Below are 17635 nucleotides of genomic sequence, written 5' to 3'. Positions count from 1 at the left end.
TTACCAACTCCAGAGAAAATGATTTCAGCCTCACATGCCTGACTTAAGAATGAGGTACTGAAGAATTAATGATAACAGCCTACATTCAGAATAGAATTGTATTCTCAAAATATTCTGTTGCTGTAAGAACAGGACTCTTTTTTTCTCCTTCTCTGTCAAAGGAAGACCTTCTAGAGAGGATCAGATACAAAATCTCAGTTCATATGCCAGTCGAGTGCCATCTTTGAATGACAGATTCACCATGAAAAATATGTCTCTATCTTGAGATGGCATGATTGCTAGGGGAGTTATAAAACTTCAAGGGATATAACATGCTGCAATTTCAAAGCAAGTAACAATAAACTGTATTTGCACAGGGAGTTTTCTGTGCTGTATTGGAAATCTTAAAAGCCACAATACGGTCTATATAATTAAGATTTTTTAGGTATTGTATTATTTCAAACTTGCATGGCTGCCATACCAAATACTATAGAATGGAAATCTCTAGACTTAGAAATGTAAATGTTTTTTTCTTAAAATAGCCCTACTTGCCAATAAAAGGTGAAAGTTATACAATTGTATTACTCTGAAATTACCAGGAATATGAATATTATATACATCAGCCATGAATTAGTTTATAAACTTTGAAATCACATTCTCCTTGTTTCTTGCGTTCATCTTGCCATACTTCAGGCCAACTGCTATTCAGATACCATGTTATATATTTGGAACATGAATACATGGTGAAAGATCAGGCCATCAACTCCTGATTCTTAAGACGTAAAATATGGCCATCAGATTCTATTATTTATTTATTTATTTATTTCCATCATTTCTATCCCGCCTTTCTCACCAGAGGGGACTCGAGGCGGCTTACAAATCTGGCAGAATTCAATGCCAATAAACAACAATACAATAGAATAAAACAAAAAGCAGATAAAAAACAGTTAAATGAATAACTATATACAATATACAAATTTAAAACAATACAAAGTGCTTAAACCATTCATCCACAAAACCTTGTACATAAACCTTGATCCAGACCAAGTCAAAGCCAACAGAGCTTATTCTTTAAATGCTTGCGTGCATAGCCAGGTCTCCAATTTTTTTCTGAAACCCAGAAGGGATGGAGTCTGTCGGATGTCGCTAGGGAGGGAATTCTGCAGCCGAGGAGCCACCACTGAGAAGGCCCTGTCTCCCCTTCCCACCAGCCGCACTTGAGAGGCAGGTGGGATCGAGAGCAGGGCCTCCCCAGATGATCTTAAAGTTCTCATAGGCTCATAGGAGGAGGTACATTTTATTTTTCCTAAATAAAAATCTTAGACAAATGTGACATTTCCAGTTTTGATAGAGCATGTCAGTGGTTTCAAGTTAAACAGCAGAAGCAACTTGCCTGACCTACTTTTTCTAGCATTTCCTTGAGAATCCTCGAGTGGGGAATGATAAAAGAAGGAAATGTTCATTAGTGAAATAATTACCACCTAACCTAACACTTTTCCTCATTTCTGGTCTGTGCTCATTTGTTTTTAAGTAGGGAAGAGAATAAGGAATAGATGCCATTCTAGACTCTTTGAATAGGCAGTGATATCACCCATAATTGCTGGAACCTTCATTTTTTGTTCTGCTTCCCCAGTTGAACATGTAAATTCCATCTTTTGTTCTAACAAGGTTTACTCAGAAAAAATGTGATGCCCAGCTTTACCGAATGGTAAGTGGTTGTGGCAGAGTGGGAGAGGAGCCATAATAGCCGTCCCCTGCTCCATCTTTTTCTTGAAGGTCTCTCAGCTCAGGAATGTGCTCTGGGTGAGTAAATTCAAACCCACTTGGTCAACATTAATATATGGTTTCCCAGACCTTGTCCAGAATGGCCCGGATGTACAGGCTTCACTCTGGTGGGTTGGTGCTTTATTTAGACAAGTGCCAGGCATACAGAGAACCGATTGTCTTTGAGGTTTCCATTCCATGGTGTCAGTCTAGTCTATGGGTTTTTCATGTGGATGCAACTCATCCCCAGCACATGCCATTATTTCTGTCTGTGGAGAAACCCAAAAGGTCTCTCCTGTATCTAGTGACTTGAACCCTTTCTGCTGCCTATTGTCACTCTTATTTCTCAAAGAAGAGTTTATTTCTTTGTGGGAACAGAGAGCAGTGTGAACTAAATAACTGTGGAGCAAGGAGGAAACATACTTTGAGACAGTGCTGAGATCTGGACACAAATCAAAGTTCAACTCTCAGCTTCCCCAGCAGCACCACTAACTCAGAGCAGTTGCCACAAGTCTAATTATGTTTCTTAAACAAGTTTTCAGCATTTGCATGTTGCTAATGAATTTCAGTCAAGGGAAGATCAAGGTGAATTTATGAAGTTCATATGCAGGAAGAAATATCTAATGGACTTACTGGTAAAGTTCATAGAGGTTAAATGAATGCATTAAAATACCTTCAGGTAAAACAGAGTGGATGTCTTTGCTCTTTTTTTTCATGTATGCCTTTACATTTTGTGATATCACTTTTTCTTTTAAAAAGTTTATTATCTATTTATCTAATTATCTGTCTGTCTGTCTGTCTGTCTGTCTATCAACAGTGTACCCCCTCCATTCAGATTCCCTTTCTTTTAATTCCACAAATTATGTTGAGTTTTGATATAACCCTGTATATGGCTTTGGCTTAGATTCTTGGCTTAATTGTCTTGATGTCCTGGCAATGCATTTATTTTAAGGTTTTTAAGGTTTTTAAGGTTTGAAGTTTTAAAGTGTTAAATTTCCTGACCCTTAGACCTGATGTGTTTGTGCGGGACTGGTTCCCTCTTCTTATGAGCTGATAATTGACTGTAATAATGTGAACTTGAACTTGAACAACAAAGTACCTCATAAACAGAAAGAATGATTCTATGGTGTCATGTTGTCTGTATTATCTATATTGAAAATTTTGACATGGTGTTATATCCTCCAATATTCCACAAATGACACGTGTGGTCAAGAAACAACAGAATATGGTCATGATGACAAGGGTTATTAATGGCAAAGAACATATAAGCTAGAAGAAATTACAGAAGTTTGCTTTTCCTGAGTCTACCCTTCTTCTCATCTCTTCTCCCATCCTCTCCAATGCAAACTTTTTCTGCACTTTGGACCCAGTTTGAAGTTACTTGCTTACTTAGGTGATCCCTCGTAGGTCGAGGATAATGTTCCTCCATTTCTTGTGTCTTGGGGGTGTGTCCGTAGGTGGCTGAAGAGACCTATTCTTGATCTGCATGTTCTCCCACAGTGAGGACATTAGTTTCCAGGTGGAAGGCGGTCCCAGTCAGGGTTGGCTTGACGCTCCTTCCTCTTGGCACGTTTCTCCCTTAAGCTCTCCATTCATGCCTCTTTGAACTCCGCAGCACTGCTGTTCACAGCTGATTTCCAGTTAGAGCGCTCAAGGGCCAGGGCTTCCCAGTTCTCAGTGTCTATGCCACAGTTTTTAAGGTTGGCTTTGAGCCCATCTTTAAATCTCTTTTCCTGCCCACCAACATTCCATTTTCCATTCTTGAGTTGGGAGTAAAGTAGCTGCTTTGAGAGATGGTGATCGGGCATTCGGACAATGTGGCCAGTCCAGCGGAGTTGATGGCGTAGGAGCATCGCTTCAATCAGCACACTGCCATTTGTCTGCCTTTCTTCCCAAGAGATTTGCAGGATTTTTTGGAGGCAACGTTGATGGAAATGCTCCAGGAATTGAGTGTGATGTCTGTTGACCATCCATGTTTCGCAGGTATAGAGCAGGGTTGGGAGGACAATGGCTTTATTTATTTACATCATTTTTACCCTGCCCTTCTCACCCGGTGGGACTCAGGGCAGCTTACAACAGTCGGCAAATTACATTGCCCAAAATACATTCAATAAAATAACGACATATAAATAAACAATAAAACAGTACCACATATATTAAAACTCTAATTAGACTCTATAAAACCATGAATTATAAAATTTAAAATGCATGTATAGTTAAATTCAACCATTAACACCTTTGTGTGCACCTTGATTCACGTCATATCGACCTCAGATGTTACTCCTCGAATGCTTGAGTACATAGCCATGTCTTCACGGCTTTCCTGAAACCTAGGAGAGTCAGAGCTTGTTGAACACTACTGGGGAGGGCATTCCACAGCTGGGGAGCCACCACCGAGAAGGCTCTGTCCCTCGTTCCCACCAGGCAGGTGGGACCAAGAGCAGGGTCTCTCCAGATGATCTTAACAACCTAGTAGGTTCATAAGAGGAGATACGTTCGGACAAGTAGTTTGGGCCAGAACCATTTAGGGCTGTATAGGTCAAGACCAGCACTTTGAATTTGGCTCTGTAGCATATTGGCAGCCAGTGGAGCTGGCTTAGCAGGGGGGTGGTATGCTCCCTGTATGCCGCTCCAGTTATTAATCTGGCTTCTGCTCATTGTACTAGTTGGAGCTTCTGGGCCGTCTTCAAAGGCAACCCCACATAGAGAGCATTGCAGTAGTCCAAACGGGATGTAACCAGAGCATGGACCACCGTGGCCAAGTCCGGCTTCCCAAGGTACGGGCGCAGCTGGTGCACAAGTCTAAGTTGTGCGAAGGCTCCCCTGGCCACCGCTGAAACCTGGGGCTCCAGGCTCAACGATGAGTCCAGGAGAACCCCCAGACTGCAAACCTGTGTCTTCAGGGGGAGTGTGACCCCATCCAACACAAGTTGCAACCCTGTACCCTGTTCAGCCTTACGACTGACCTTTATAAACAAGCACCTTGGTATCTCTACGGATATCCCGATCATCAAACACTCTCTGCTTCATTCCGAAAAATGCTGCACTCACAGAGCTCAAGCGGTGTTGTATTTCAGTGTCGATGTTGACTTTTGTGGAGAGGTGGCTGCCAAGGTAGTGGAAATGGTCAATGTTTTCTAATGTGACACCATTAAGCTGTATTCCTGGTATTGCAGAGGGATTAGCTGGTGCCTATTGGAAGAGCACTTTGGTTTTCTCGATGTTCAATGAGAGTCCGAGCTTCTCATATGCTTCTGCAAAGATGTTTAGAGTGGCTTGTAGGTCTTCTTCTGAGTGCGCACAGACTACGTTGTAATCGGCATATTGGAGTTCTATAATAGATGTTGTGGTGACCTTGGTTTTGGCTTTCAGTCTGCTGAGGTTAAATAGCTTGCCATCTGTCCGATAGATGATTTCCACTCCGGTGGGAAGCTTCCCATCAACAAGATGAAGTATCATAGCGATGAAGATGGAAAATAAGGTAGGGGCAATAACACATCCCTGCTTGACACCCAATTCCACCTTAAATGGGTCAGTTTGAAGTTATTGAAATAAACAAAAGGCAAAAGGGGAAGACGGGAGAAGGAGAAAGAAATCGGGACATTTTAAAAGCAGTACAGCAAGTGGCATGAGCTGTGATATCAAGGATTTACATATATCCTATGATTGCAATTTGATTTTGTGTGAACCCAAAAGGAAAGAAAACCTGCCTTCCTCAATCACTACCCTTTCTTGGATCAGTATAGCTTCCAAAAGTTTTTCAAAAGGGGACTACATACTTCTAAAATATATATTTTAAATAAAATGCTAACTTAATATGTTGCATTTTAATCTTTGCCAACAAGTTTTTTTCATCAATAAATATTTAACGTTTCTTACGTGGAGCTTCTAAGGAGACCATCCAAAGAAAATCAGAAACCAGAACATGTCTTGTATTTAAACATTTTGTTGAAAATTGTTTTATATTTTAGATTCAATCAATTTATTCTGCAGCTATATTTTCTCAGGGTGACAGTTTCTTCATTAAATTTCAATTTTTTGTTTGTCAGTTACTTTGTTCATATTTCACAATTAATAATTTACGTAGTTATACATCTATTTGATATACAGAATGAAAACAGTCAGGGCTCTTCCGTATGAAAGAGAGAACAAATATCTACTGGTTTTTCCCCTCCTGTTTTCCATTTCTGCCTCGACATATTTAATTTAAATACAGTTGTCTGCATCAAGTGAAGGAAAAAATTGTTACCATTACCATTTGTAATAGGTAGTAAACAAGAGAAATAACTGGCCATGAAGTGTCCCCTTATGGAACATGTTTAATTGATTTATGCATTGATATTTTCCCTTTTAAATTTACTTTTGACAGTGTTCCTTGGATCTATTCTGACTGTATCATCTAATAATGTTTTGGAAGTAGAGTAGGATTATGCCAACTATACTTTCTTTGTCCATGAAACCAACTTTCCTCAAAAGGAGAGATTAGATTGGTTTAACTTGTCTTGTTCTTAAGAAATCCATGTGGGCAGCTAGCAATTTCCAAGGTTATAAATTGATTGCCGTACAATTTGTTCTAACCATTTTCTATGTGTTGAAGTCAGACTAATGAGACTATAGTTCCCCAGGTTAGCCTGGCTTTGATACTCAGGAAATTGTTAAAACAAATTATACACCAATCTGTCCAGGAAGACCTTGAAGAAAAGAAAGAAGGATGTTTGTCTAGTGAAAAGCATGCAAAATCCACTCGGCTTCAGAACAAGTGACCCTAACTAAGTTGCAGCCCTTTTCCTGAAAAGCAATACAAAAATCATTTAAAAATTGTAGCATGTGGTTATGTATTCAACAAATAACAGAAAGTGAGATAAAATTTTGAATAATGTGATTGCAGATTATATTTTGACTGTCTCAAGCTTGCAAGATTTCATTTTAGGTTTGCCTGACTTCTTTCAGCCATGATCATCAATTATATTATTCTTTCAGATTTGCCAGGGAGTAATAGAATATTATGTGATTAATAGACATTCACTGCACCTTTCTTTGGTATTTCTATAGGTGACTGATGGCGGAAGAGCAAATTATTATGTGTCCTACAAAAGGGAACCCTTCATGCAGATAAAATTGCCCAAGTACTCACTGCCAAAGGTAAATGTGCAAGTAATCTGGATAACTAGAAAGATTTTGATTAAAAAAGAGAGGATTTGATTTTGTTCTTTATATTTCTGTCCCTTCATTTTAAAACACCTTTCTGTATTATATTTTTGTCTAATCATATACTTGCTTCATGCCTGCAAAGCTGGTAACTGGTAATGAGACTTGGTATTGTGAATAGGTAAAGGTTTTCCCATGACATTAAGTCTAGTTGTGTCCGACTCTGGGGGTTGGTGCTCATCCCCATTTCTAGGCTGAAGAGCCGGCGTTGTCTATAGACACCTCCCAGGTCATGTGACCAGCATGACTGCATGGAGCACTGTTACCTTCCCGCTGGAGCAGTACCTGTTGATCTACTCCCATTTGCATTTTCGAACTGCTAGGTTGGAGAAGCTGGGACTAACAGTGGGAGTTCACTCTGCTCCCCAGATTCGAGCTGCCAACCTTTCAATCAGCAAGTTCAGCAGCTCAGCAATTTAACCTACTGCGCCACCATGGGCTGCCAGTGTGCTTCTGTTTTCAGTTGTTGGAGGCTGCCTTTTGCATCATGTGCTGGTTATAATATTCCCATAAGTTGTAGGGACAGAATCCAACATTCCAAAGGCCTGTGGCCTGATTAAGCATGGCTCTTATTTTTCAAAGTCCTTATGACCCACAAACTAAATACAACCCACCATCCATATGGGTAAAGTGCTTGGGAATACCTTTCCCACACCCTGTGCTCCAGGAAATAAAATGAAGAATGATATGAAGTTCTTTTTGGGCGATCGCATTCTTGGTTGGTGAGCTGTGTTTATAGCTTGGAGCATAATATATTCTACTGTCTCACTTTCTATTTAAGCCTGCTAGAGACCCTTTCGGCTTTCATCTGGTGAAAAAAAGAATACAGCTGGTTTATTGAAAGATGGGGTAACTGAATAATTTCTTTTCATTTCATTTTGCCAGGTAGCAGGTGCTAAACAGCAGGCTCAAAACCTCAAGCTGTTGTGCTGATGAACATCAGATAGTGCTAGAATAGAAGTTTAATGAATACATTGCTCTGGTTTTCTAAGAACAAAATAGGTCCAGGAGCAGGAAGACAGATATCGCTATGGAATGAGTGCTACTTGTTTCATTTAGCAGTTATTCCGAATGTAATAATGGGATGGTTGGACGCTTCTGCCTTTTTCCTATTGCAGGTGCTGAGTTTTCCTTATTGAATGCTCTGTGTTCCTGATTAGCTTGACAGCTATGTTTTCTTTATCTTCTGGGTCCAGAAGAAAACCCTTTAGGTTCTGAGATATTGAAAATGAAAATGAAAATGTATAAATAAAAATGAGGAAGATTGAAACTCCTTCAAGGACTCTAGAATCCTCCTTTCCTTTAATCCACCCTGTAGCTATTTTAAAATTAAACACTACACACACACACACACACACACACACACACACACACACAAATAAGAGAAGCACGAATATGGTAATTTATTAGCTTGGTCTAATGGAAAACTGTTTAACATAACTCATATCTCATGGCCCTTCCCTGCTGTGACATAAGTCATAGTAATTGCTTTACGTCCCAAAGGGCAAAAAAATAAAATAAATAAAGACTGGGGATAATAAGTCTTTTATCTTCCTTAACAGGACATGCATATTATCAGCACAGATGAGAATCAGGTGTTTGCGGCAGTTCAGGAATGGAACCAGAATGACACATACAACCTTTACATCTCTGATACCCGAGGGGTCTACTTCACCTTAGCCTTGGAGAATGTCAAGAGCAACCGAGGACTTGAGGGGAATGTCATTATTGATCTGTATGAGGTATGCATCCAAAGTCACCTTGAAGTGAACTCTTCCTTTTGAAGGGGGTAAATATCATTGGCCAGTCGGGTTGCCAGATAATTAAAGGTCTTGTATCATGTTAACAATCACTGGGCTGAGCAGAAGGTAGAACAGGAACTGCTGATAGATATCTTGTTAATTTTCAATAGGCAATGGTTTCTGAGTCATTATATTATAGAAATGGCAGCAATTCTCCCCCACCCCCACAAATTCCCCTAAGTTGAAATGAAGGAAACAACCCAGAATAAGTTTTGCATGGAGGAATCCGAACATTCAGTTTTGACAGTCAAAAGAAATTTCAGGGCTCAAAATTATTTTATTCCAAGTGAAAATTTTGTACCTGGTTCACCGATCCAAGTTCTACTAAAATGAAATCAGAGATGGAAAAGTTAGTAAGAAGGAGTTAGAACTTTAGTTTACTGTTAGTAAATCCATTATCTGTCTCAATAACAAATCACTAGAAGTTAGCTATTAACTCCTCCTAATAAGTTTTTCACTCCTGGGAAAAACAACAAAACCAAAATGAAATGAAACCCACAGCAGAGCAGATGTGCCTTTCTTTGAACTGCTATATTTTAAATGAAGAGCTGGATTTATTTATTTATTACAGTATTCCATTAAAATATCTAAGGGCTATATATTAAAAACTGGAATATGTGAGTATTGTTTTTATAATTGAATGTATCCAGTTAAATCCCACATACGAATGGCTTTGGTTAAAAGCTCACTAACTCATTTCTCAATATCGAATGTTTTGTGTTCTTTGTTAGCTTGATACGTGTATTTTAATTGTCTTCTGTATGTTAGAGCATACATTAACCCAATACAGACAACCATGCCTAAGTAACTCAAATATTAAGTGAAGTTCTTTAAAGCTTTACTTACTAGTGAGGCTGCTTTCTGCTTCGGAGTCAAAGAAGCGTGTGCAAGTGAACAAACCTTTAATTTGATTTACATACACATGCTAATGAACACATGCACACATACACAAACACACAGAGAATCAAAAATTTGTCTAGGTCTTCAGTAGTCTTTTAGCTGATACCTTTTTTAAAAAAAAAAAAAAAAGTTGGAAGCCATGGAAGCATATAGTGGTATTCTTAAGTGCTTTACTTTTTGGGTTTCTTCTGGCAGCTCTTGTTGCATGCTAAATTGGAAGTGAAAAAAATCTGCACAATGTTCTCTCTGCGATACTACATTTTTCTGTAAGTGTAGATTCATTTTTACAATTTATCATCAAAAGGGAAGATAAAGAATCGCTTGTATCCTTCAATAAAAGAGAATAAAATGCATCATATAATTTTAAATTACCATAGATACACAAGTATAAGCTGAGTTTTTCAGCCCTTTTTTAGGGCTGAAAAGGCCCCACTCGGCTTATACCCGGAGTGAGAATCCTGGCCGGCTTATATTCGGGTTGGCTTATGCTCGAGTATATAGGTAATCAGAGTTGGATAGTCTTATCTAATTCAAGTTTTATTATTATCTTAAATTACAGTTTTATGTAAATACTCAAAAACATTTAACATACTGATGCCTCAGTTAATGTAATTTTATTAGTATCTATTTTTATTTTTGAAATTTACCAGTAGCTACTGCATTTTCCACCCTCATCTTATATTCGAGTCATTAAGTTTCCCCAGATTTTTGTGGTAAAATTAGGTGCTTTGGCTTATATTTGGGTCGGTTTATACTTAAGTATATACGGTAATAATTTTCTAAAAATTGATAATAACAAATGTTAAAATCACAATATGTCCTATTTTTTTCATGTGATAGACAGTAGTGAATAGAGTCATCCCCTGTCATTATTTCTTTCATTGATTGAAGTCTGATTTCTTACTGAAACATAAATATTCATGTAAGGTATTTCCATTCCAAATTTTGATGACTCTTTAGAAGAATACATTTAATTTTCTGATGGCTGCTGTTCTCTTTGCTATTGGAAAACATATTGACTAACTACAAAATGAACTAAAATAAATGTTGACTTCTATACATTAAGTGAAGTAAGCTGTTCAGAAATCATCTGAATACGGCTACATCTGTGTCACGGAGATAATCGCAAAGTTAATTCATAAATCAGTGCATCTTTGGGATCATTCAAGGTGGTGTAAATCCTCACCAGCTACCTTAAAACCTTTGGAAACTGAGAGCCCTTCCACACACCATATAACCCAGAATATCAAGGCAGATAATCCACAATATCTTCTTTGAACTGGGTTATATAATCCAGTTCAGTGTGGGTTTTATACAGCTGTGTGGAAGGGACCTATATCTTTAGACCATATGGTTCCACATGGTCCCTGAAACTTTCTGTGATGAGGTTGCCTTATAGAGTTCTTTGTAATTACATTTCCAAATTTCAAACATCCACAGATCATGATCATTCTTTTTATTCTTATCAGTCTGAAGAATAAAAGCACTGAGTTAGCTTGTACACATAGATTAATTAAAATTCTTAGAGACGTACATTGTCACTTAAAATTCACTTGAAATTTTTGAGATGGTTTGTCCAATTTTGCTTTTAGTTCCCACTTGGACAAAGCATCTGAAAAACTCCAAGATAATCAAGTTTTAGGAGATGAACAATATTACCTGGGAATGTAGGCCTCTGGGAATTTGAATAAATGAGTGTTTATAATAACACTATGTAACAAAATTTGAAAAACATTTCTGTTCCTGGTTTGAAATTGTTATTTTTTGTTTAATTGTGCAGTACTTGCTTTGAAAGTAGTTGTTATTCACCAGAAACATCATTTTTGTGGCAGCCACCAACTATGTTGAATTAGTTGAGACTCTTACGAGATATTGAAAAACTATAGCAAAATGTGCTGCAACATGTCCCAGAAAAACAAAGTTTTTATTTCAGTTTAATAAATGTTTTCCATGCTTTCATGATAGAATTAGGAAATGACATTTATAAACCAGGAACAAAAATCATGTTGCATAGTGTAATCTACCTCAAATACTTCTATTGTTCTTCTATTGTGCAGCTTGACTGTTGTTTCATTAAGGGTGTAAATGGGCATATCCTGGTTGACCAATGTGAAAGAAAATAAGTCAAGAATTTAGTCTAGACTGATATATTTTCTGTATGTAAAGAAGTTAGCTTATAGCTCTGTCTAAAATGTTATAGGGTAGACCAGGGGTTCTCAAACTGTGCTTCCTGCCTCCTCTTTTGTCCTCCTGAGAAATGCAGGGAAATTAAAGTTTTGAGTTGCTGGAAACAACAATGGCAGGAGCATTCTCCCGAGGCACAGACCCTTTCTCTCCTGCCTTCCTCACTGCCCAGACTAATATTCTCACCACCCAGACCCCCCCACACACACACACACTTTGTTTGTTTCCAAAACCCTTTTTCCCCTCTTACTGCTCAGAGGGTGGTTTCATTGCGTATTTTCTGCCTCTGGGGTTTCTGCCATTATTATTATTATTATTATTATTATTATTATTATTATTATTATTAGGACTGGATGATCATCTGTTGAGGGTGTTTTGATTGTGTTTTTCCTGCATGACAGAAGGGGGTTGGACTGGATGACCCCTGGGGTCTTCCACTGAAATACTTTTAAGTTTATGTTGGTTTAAATAGTTCTTCATTTTAAATATTGCATTGTATTGTTCTTTCTTTCTTTCCTTTTTTCTTTTTTTTCTTTTTGCACTGTGTAATTATTTCACACAAACACCCACTGGCCCAGTCCATCACACACACACACACACACACACACACACACACACACACACACATATATATATATATATATAAAATGCACACATACATACATATATACACACACATTATATATAATATAATATATAAATATTTCTGGGGGGCTCCACAAGAAACTTGCTTCAAAAAGGGCTCCGCAGCTGAAAGGTTTTGAGAATCCCTGGGTTAGACCATCTATCCCAAACCATTGAATATGAGTGCCATGGTTTTTGTATTAATCACCTATGAATTAGCATATTTTGTATTCTTCTTTCTAAGAAGCTGACGAGTAGACAGGTTTTGGCTATCTATGTACCATGTTTCTTGTAGTGCAGCAGCATAAAGGAGAGTGTGGAAGGCCAGAGAGCTAAAAAAAGAAAACCATAATAGCACAATTTTGTGAACAACCCAGTAGTTTATTATGTTTTATATTAAAGGAAATATTTTCACTAATTGCTGAAGCACAGAAAAGTGTGTGTGTGGATGTGCATGTGTGCTGTGGCCTAATCTAGCTTTCCAGTGTTTGGGATTGATAGTTATGCCCCCCACTTCCTTTCTATGCAGGAGCACAGTTCAGAATCAGAGCTGAAGCACAAGTGAGTAATGTCTATGAATAAAGAAAACCAGAATGTGGCCTGCTAAGTTGCTATTATGCAGAAAATGGCAAAAGCAATAGTTTGAGGAGTTCTGCTGCCAAAGAGGAATTCCTCCGGAGATGAGATTAAAGTCCTCTTACTGCGTTCTTAAGAAGCAATTTGTTTTTTGATAGGATATTTTGTGCTCACTTCCCCTGTGGATTTCAAAAATAGGTCTCTATCTTTGCTTGGGCAGTGTCAGAAGCCTTTGTAAGAAATTCTTTCTGTATTTGAAATTACACTCATTTTTCCTCTACCTTTCTCTGAGTTTCCTTTCCATTTTTTTAATGCTGGTAAGGAGAGGCAGTTAATAAGTAATTCAGCAAGATGATTATGGTATAACTTATATTTCTGTGCTGCGCAACAAATCAAGCTGGTGCAGGCTTTAGGAAAAGGAATCCGAAAAGCAGGCACAGAGATGGCCTTTCACCTTACACGTTAAGTGTTTCAAGAGCAAAGTCCAGGTGCTAGTCCATTTTAAGCCATTTCATAGAATAAGAATGCTTCTCTGAATTAATTCAAGAAAATATTCTTATACCCATTGTAACTTTGCAGGGGATGGCAATGCTACATAATTGAGAACCTGCGTGTTAACCTGAGTACAGGAGGATGCTAATGATGAACTGTCCTAAACACAGTGCCAAAACATATCCATACAAGTTGAGCACCTATGTGAGTTTTGCAACAGAGAAAGGATGGTGGAGAACACGAACCTTCTGTACTTTCTGCTAGCAGGGTATCTTGGGCAACCTAACCAAACCATGTAATACATTAAAAGTATAATAAAATATAAAAATAAACATGAAGGTTGAAAGGCACCTGAGTTGTGGTGGCTACTTGGTTATCATACTGAGTGCCACATGCATAGCTATTTGACTGTTGTGAAAAAGTTCCTTTCCTTAAGAGTAAGGTCACTCACTTAGAAAAGGTGAGAAAACTAAAGAGATTAGCGGGCATGTCTCTTGGAGATATTATAGTGTTATTCCATTCTCAGCTTGATAGCTTGCCTGCAATTATAGCGAATGATAGTTTTGGAAGAAGATGCTGTCAATTGAAAGGAGAAGGAAATGCATTGGGGAGGGTGTTGAGTAAAGTAGAAGTCGTAACTGTAATTGACTTCCATAACTAAAACAATCACTATTAAGCACCAAAAGTTTGTCTGTGTGTGTGTGTCACTATATATACCGTTTCCCCAAAAATAAGACCTACCTGAAAATAAGACCTATCATTTTTCAGCGTTTCTGAGGATGCTTGAAATATAAACCCTATTTCAAAAATAAGCCCTAGCTATAGTTCATTTAAAAAGTCATTTTGAAAAAAAAAATAAGACTACCCCTGAAAACAAGCCCTAACATGTCTTTTGGAGCAAAAACTAATATAAGGCCCTGTCTTTTTTGGGGAAAACTGGAGATATCTCATCTCAGTAAATGAAATATATGTTTCTGGACACTACTTCTCTAACATCAAGTTTAGTACCAGAGGCAAAAATAACACTTAAAGAATAGGAATATGTTACTGCACTGCCAAAAACAAATAGCCCAACAACAAACTTTTCATCGAAAATTAACAATATTTGCATGTGAAATAAAACAACCAAATTAGGTAAGGCTTGCATAAGTAAACAAATCTTTTTGAAACCACTTCTTCCAAAATGCATGCAGAAATGACTTTTTATCAGTTTCATTCCTCTTATGATTTCCATTTTGATTGTCAAACTGATAAATCTTTAACATTCTGGAGGTAATGCAGGTTTTGGTGCTACTGGGCTTATGCAACGTGAAGACCTAAAAGTGACCATGAAAGAAAGAAAACGGAGATGCATAACTTGGTTCCTACTGTGTTATTGGTTTTGGTTTATTCAACACTGCGAATTTTCAGCATATTTAGCTGCATGTGTGCACTATTGACTGTGCCTTGTGCATGCCTGGTTGTCCAATGAGGTTTTTCATCTCTCATCATTTTTCCTAGGTAGCAGGGATCAAAGGCATATTCCTGGCTAACAAGAAAGTGGAGGACCAAATTAAGACTTTCATTACCTACAACAAAGGGAGAGACTGGCGCTTGCTACAGGCTCCAGATTCGGATTTGAGAGGAGACCCCATACATTGTCTGCTGGTCAGTGTTGAAATTTTCTAAGCTATATTTGGTGGGTGTTTTTTGGTTTCCATTCTCTAATAGAAAAGGAATTCATTTGAAAACCATGGGTTGCCTCCCTAATACCATAGTTAGTCCCTTAATTTGTATCAGTTATTTCTTCTTTTGTTTGACAAGTTAATAACTTATCAACATCTGGTGTCACAGACTTTTCAGACCAGAAAGAATCATTATGGAAATGAAAATGTTGACTATGAAATTGTCCCCAATTTAAAATATTCCGCAGATTGATAGCTTGGGATCAATATTATTGATTTGCATATTTATATCCTAGCCATTCCCTGCAGTGCAGTGTGGCTATAAAGATATCTAAAGGCCTCAATATACATATAAATAACAGAACAACAGTAATTAAAATTAGATTGCACTGGATGATACCATACTGTGTGAAAATTTCTAAACCCTGAAAAAACATAACTGTCATTCAGACTGGAAAAAAACCCCTTGCATTGCTTCTAAAAATGCTCAGACTCTTACTTTTATTTAATTTCCATTAAAGATAGATTCCACAATTGCAGGAAAACTAGTGAAGAATGTAATTTTGATGACATGGTGTTGATGGTGGCATTGGTTCCTTTTATGAAGCTCATTCCATGCTCTCTAGAAACTAAAAAAAAGTGAACTATGATACCAAGAGATGGAATTATTCTATAAATTCAACATTCCTGTATCAATTTGTGTTTCCATTATTTCTCACTCCTTTTAGCCCTTCTGTTCTTTGCACTTACACCTTCAAATCTCGGAAAATCCTTACACGTCAGGCAGTATCTCAAGCAAAGAAACAGTTCCTGGACTACTTGTTGCTACAGGTAAAAAATTGTCTCTCTAGTTATTCTTACTTCTTTCTTACTTTTCTTATTCATCTTCCTGGGGCAAAAATGCATAGATCATATTACTGTATTACAGTTCAAATTATTATTATTGGAGTATGTGAAGGGCATGCATTTTTGGAAATGTGCCCCCTGGAGCTGGGAAATTGATTGTTTTGAGAGTGCTCTGTATTAAAAACTTCTTAATATGTACCTTCTATTCTGAGAATTAAAACCTAGCCTCCGATATTTTAGGTATTTTGCTGATGATTCACAGGATGCTGTTATTACAGATCTTGTTGTATGAAAGCTGTGAATAGAAGATCAGCCCAGTTAGAAGAGCTTGGGTTGTCCATACTTAAAACTGGCATGCATTGCTCACCAACTTCCAAAGAAATGAGCTCATATTTTGGGTCTTTGACAGTGCATGTATTGGACTAATATCAGACAGAAGGGAGACTGCCCTTTCGTTGGAAGCTTAGGCCTCAAATACTAGCAGAGTGTTAATCAATAGTCCGAGTCAAGCAAATAGTCCAACAGATGTGCCAACATTCACAGGATAACACAAATAGAGAAGTCGAATGTCCATTCCAGGATCATAAGCCAAATACTACAATGTCCAAAGTACAAGGTTAAATCAGTATCCGTAAGCTGAGGTTCAAGGTAAGTCCAGAGTTCAGAAAACACAAGATAGGAAGAGTTCAAAATCGTAGCTTCTAGAACTGACATTGCATCCAGCAACAAGGTGCCACCCATGAGCTCCTAAAATCACAGATGTTACCTGTTTCTGGCTCTCTTCTCAGCTAATCTGAAGGACTTGAAAGCTGGAACAGCTAACCCTCCTTCAGTCTCCTCAGAAGAATTTGCTTGCATTTGTTCTGCAGGCTGAGAAGTAACGGCTCTTTCCATGGGTGTTGTTTTAAAGCTTGGTTGAGAGAGTTGCTGGGCATGGCTGGGCTCCAGTTCAATTCCTGAACTTTCCACCAGCATCTCCTCATCCTCGTTTTCCAAGCTGTCCACAACACCTTTCTGGATTATTTTGTTTGACTTTATGTCATACTTATGGCTTTGGAGTGAATTGTTGAATTGTCAGACAGTAGATGTGGGAAAAATGCTTTTAGAGTCATTTCAAAAAGTGACAATTGGAAATTTCTGTCTGATCTAATGATATTTGTAACCTTGGATCCATCATGTCTACCAAATTTCAAAATTTCTGTATGAAAGTAAGGGAGGGAGTCATCCAAGGTTTTTGAGTGAGAGGTTATACTGATTTATCTCTGTCATGAGAGTCAGGAATGTCTTTGCAGAAGCTGACATGTAGACTGAATTTGGAAAGCAAGTCTATGATGCACAACAAACTGAAGCCAAATTGCAACAAGATGGTTATTGGTTATGCTATGTGTGGTTAATTTTTGGGTCTGAATCTGCTGGACAAGAGCAAGGTTGTGGCTTTCGATTTGGCCTCAAGGGTATAGAGTGCCTTTTTGGCAGCTTTTATTCATATACCAGTTGCAACTTTACCCAGCTACTATCATTAGGCAGATTGATATTGCCCCTTTTAGTACCAGGAATATGGTAAAAAGACATGGGAGTATAATTGTACATCCCCTC

The 17635-nt window shown here is 38.0% G+C and overlaps 1 protein-coding gene across 1 annotated transcript in view; it reads left to right on the top strand.

The window, feature by feature from the left end:
• Positions 1-17635, top strand: part of sorcs3 (sortilin related VPS10 domain containing receptor 3) — a 665522-nt gene that overhangs the window by 491785 nt on the left and 156102 nt on the right. Inside the window, exons 8-11 of the mRNA XM_062976280.1 lie at positions 6796-6885; positions 8514-8693; positions 15030-15176; positions 15922-16024. Of these exons, the coding sequence (XP_062832350.1) occupies positions 6796-6885; positions 8514-8693; positions 15030-15176; positions 15922-16024 (520 nt within the window). The remainder of the gene's footprint in view (positions 1-6795; positions 6886-8513; positions 8694-15029; positions 15177-15921; positions 16025-17635) is intronic.

This window comes from Anolis carolinensis, chromosome 3 (assembly GCF_035594765.1).
Source record: "Anolis carolinensis isolate JA03-04 chromosome 3, rAnoCar3.1.pri, whole genome shotgun sequence".
Lineage (NCBI taxonomy): Eukaryota > Metazoa > Chordata > Lepidosauria > Squamata > Dactyloidae > Anolis > Anolis carolinensis.
This window is presented reverse-complemented; position numbering and strand designations above follow the sequence as displayed.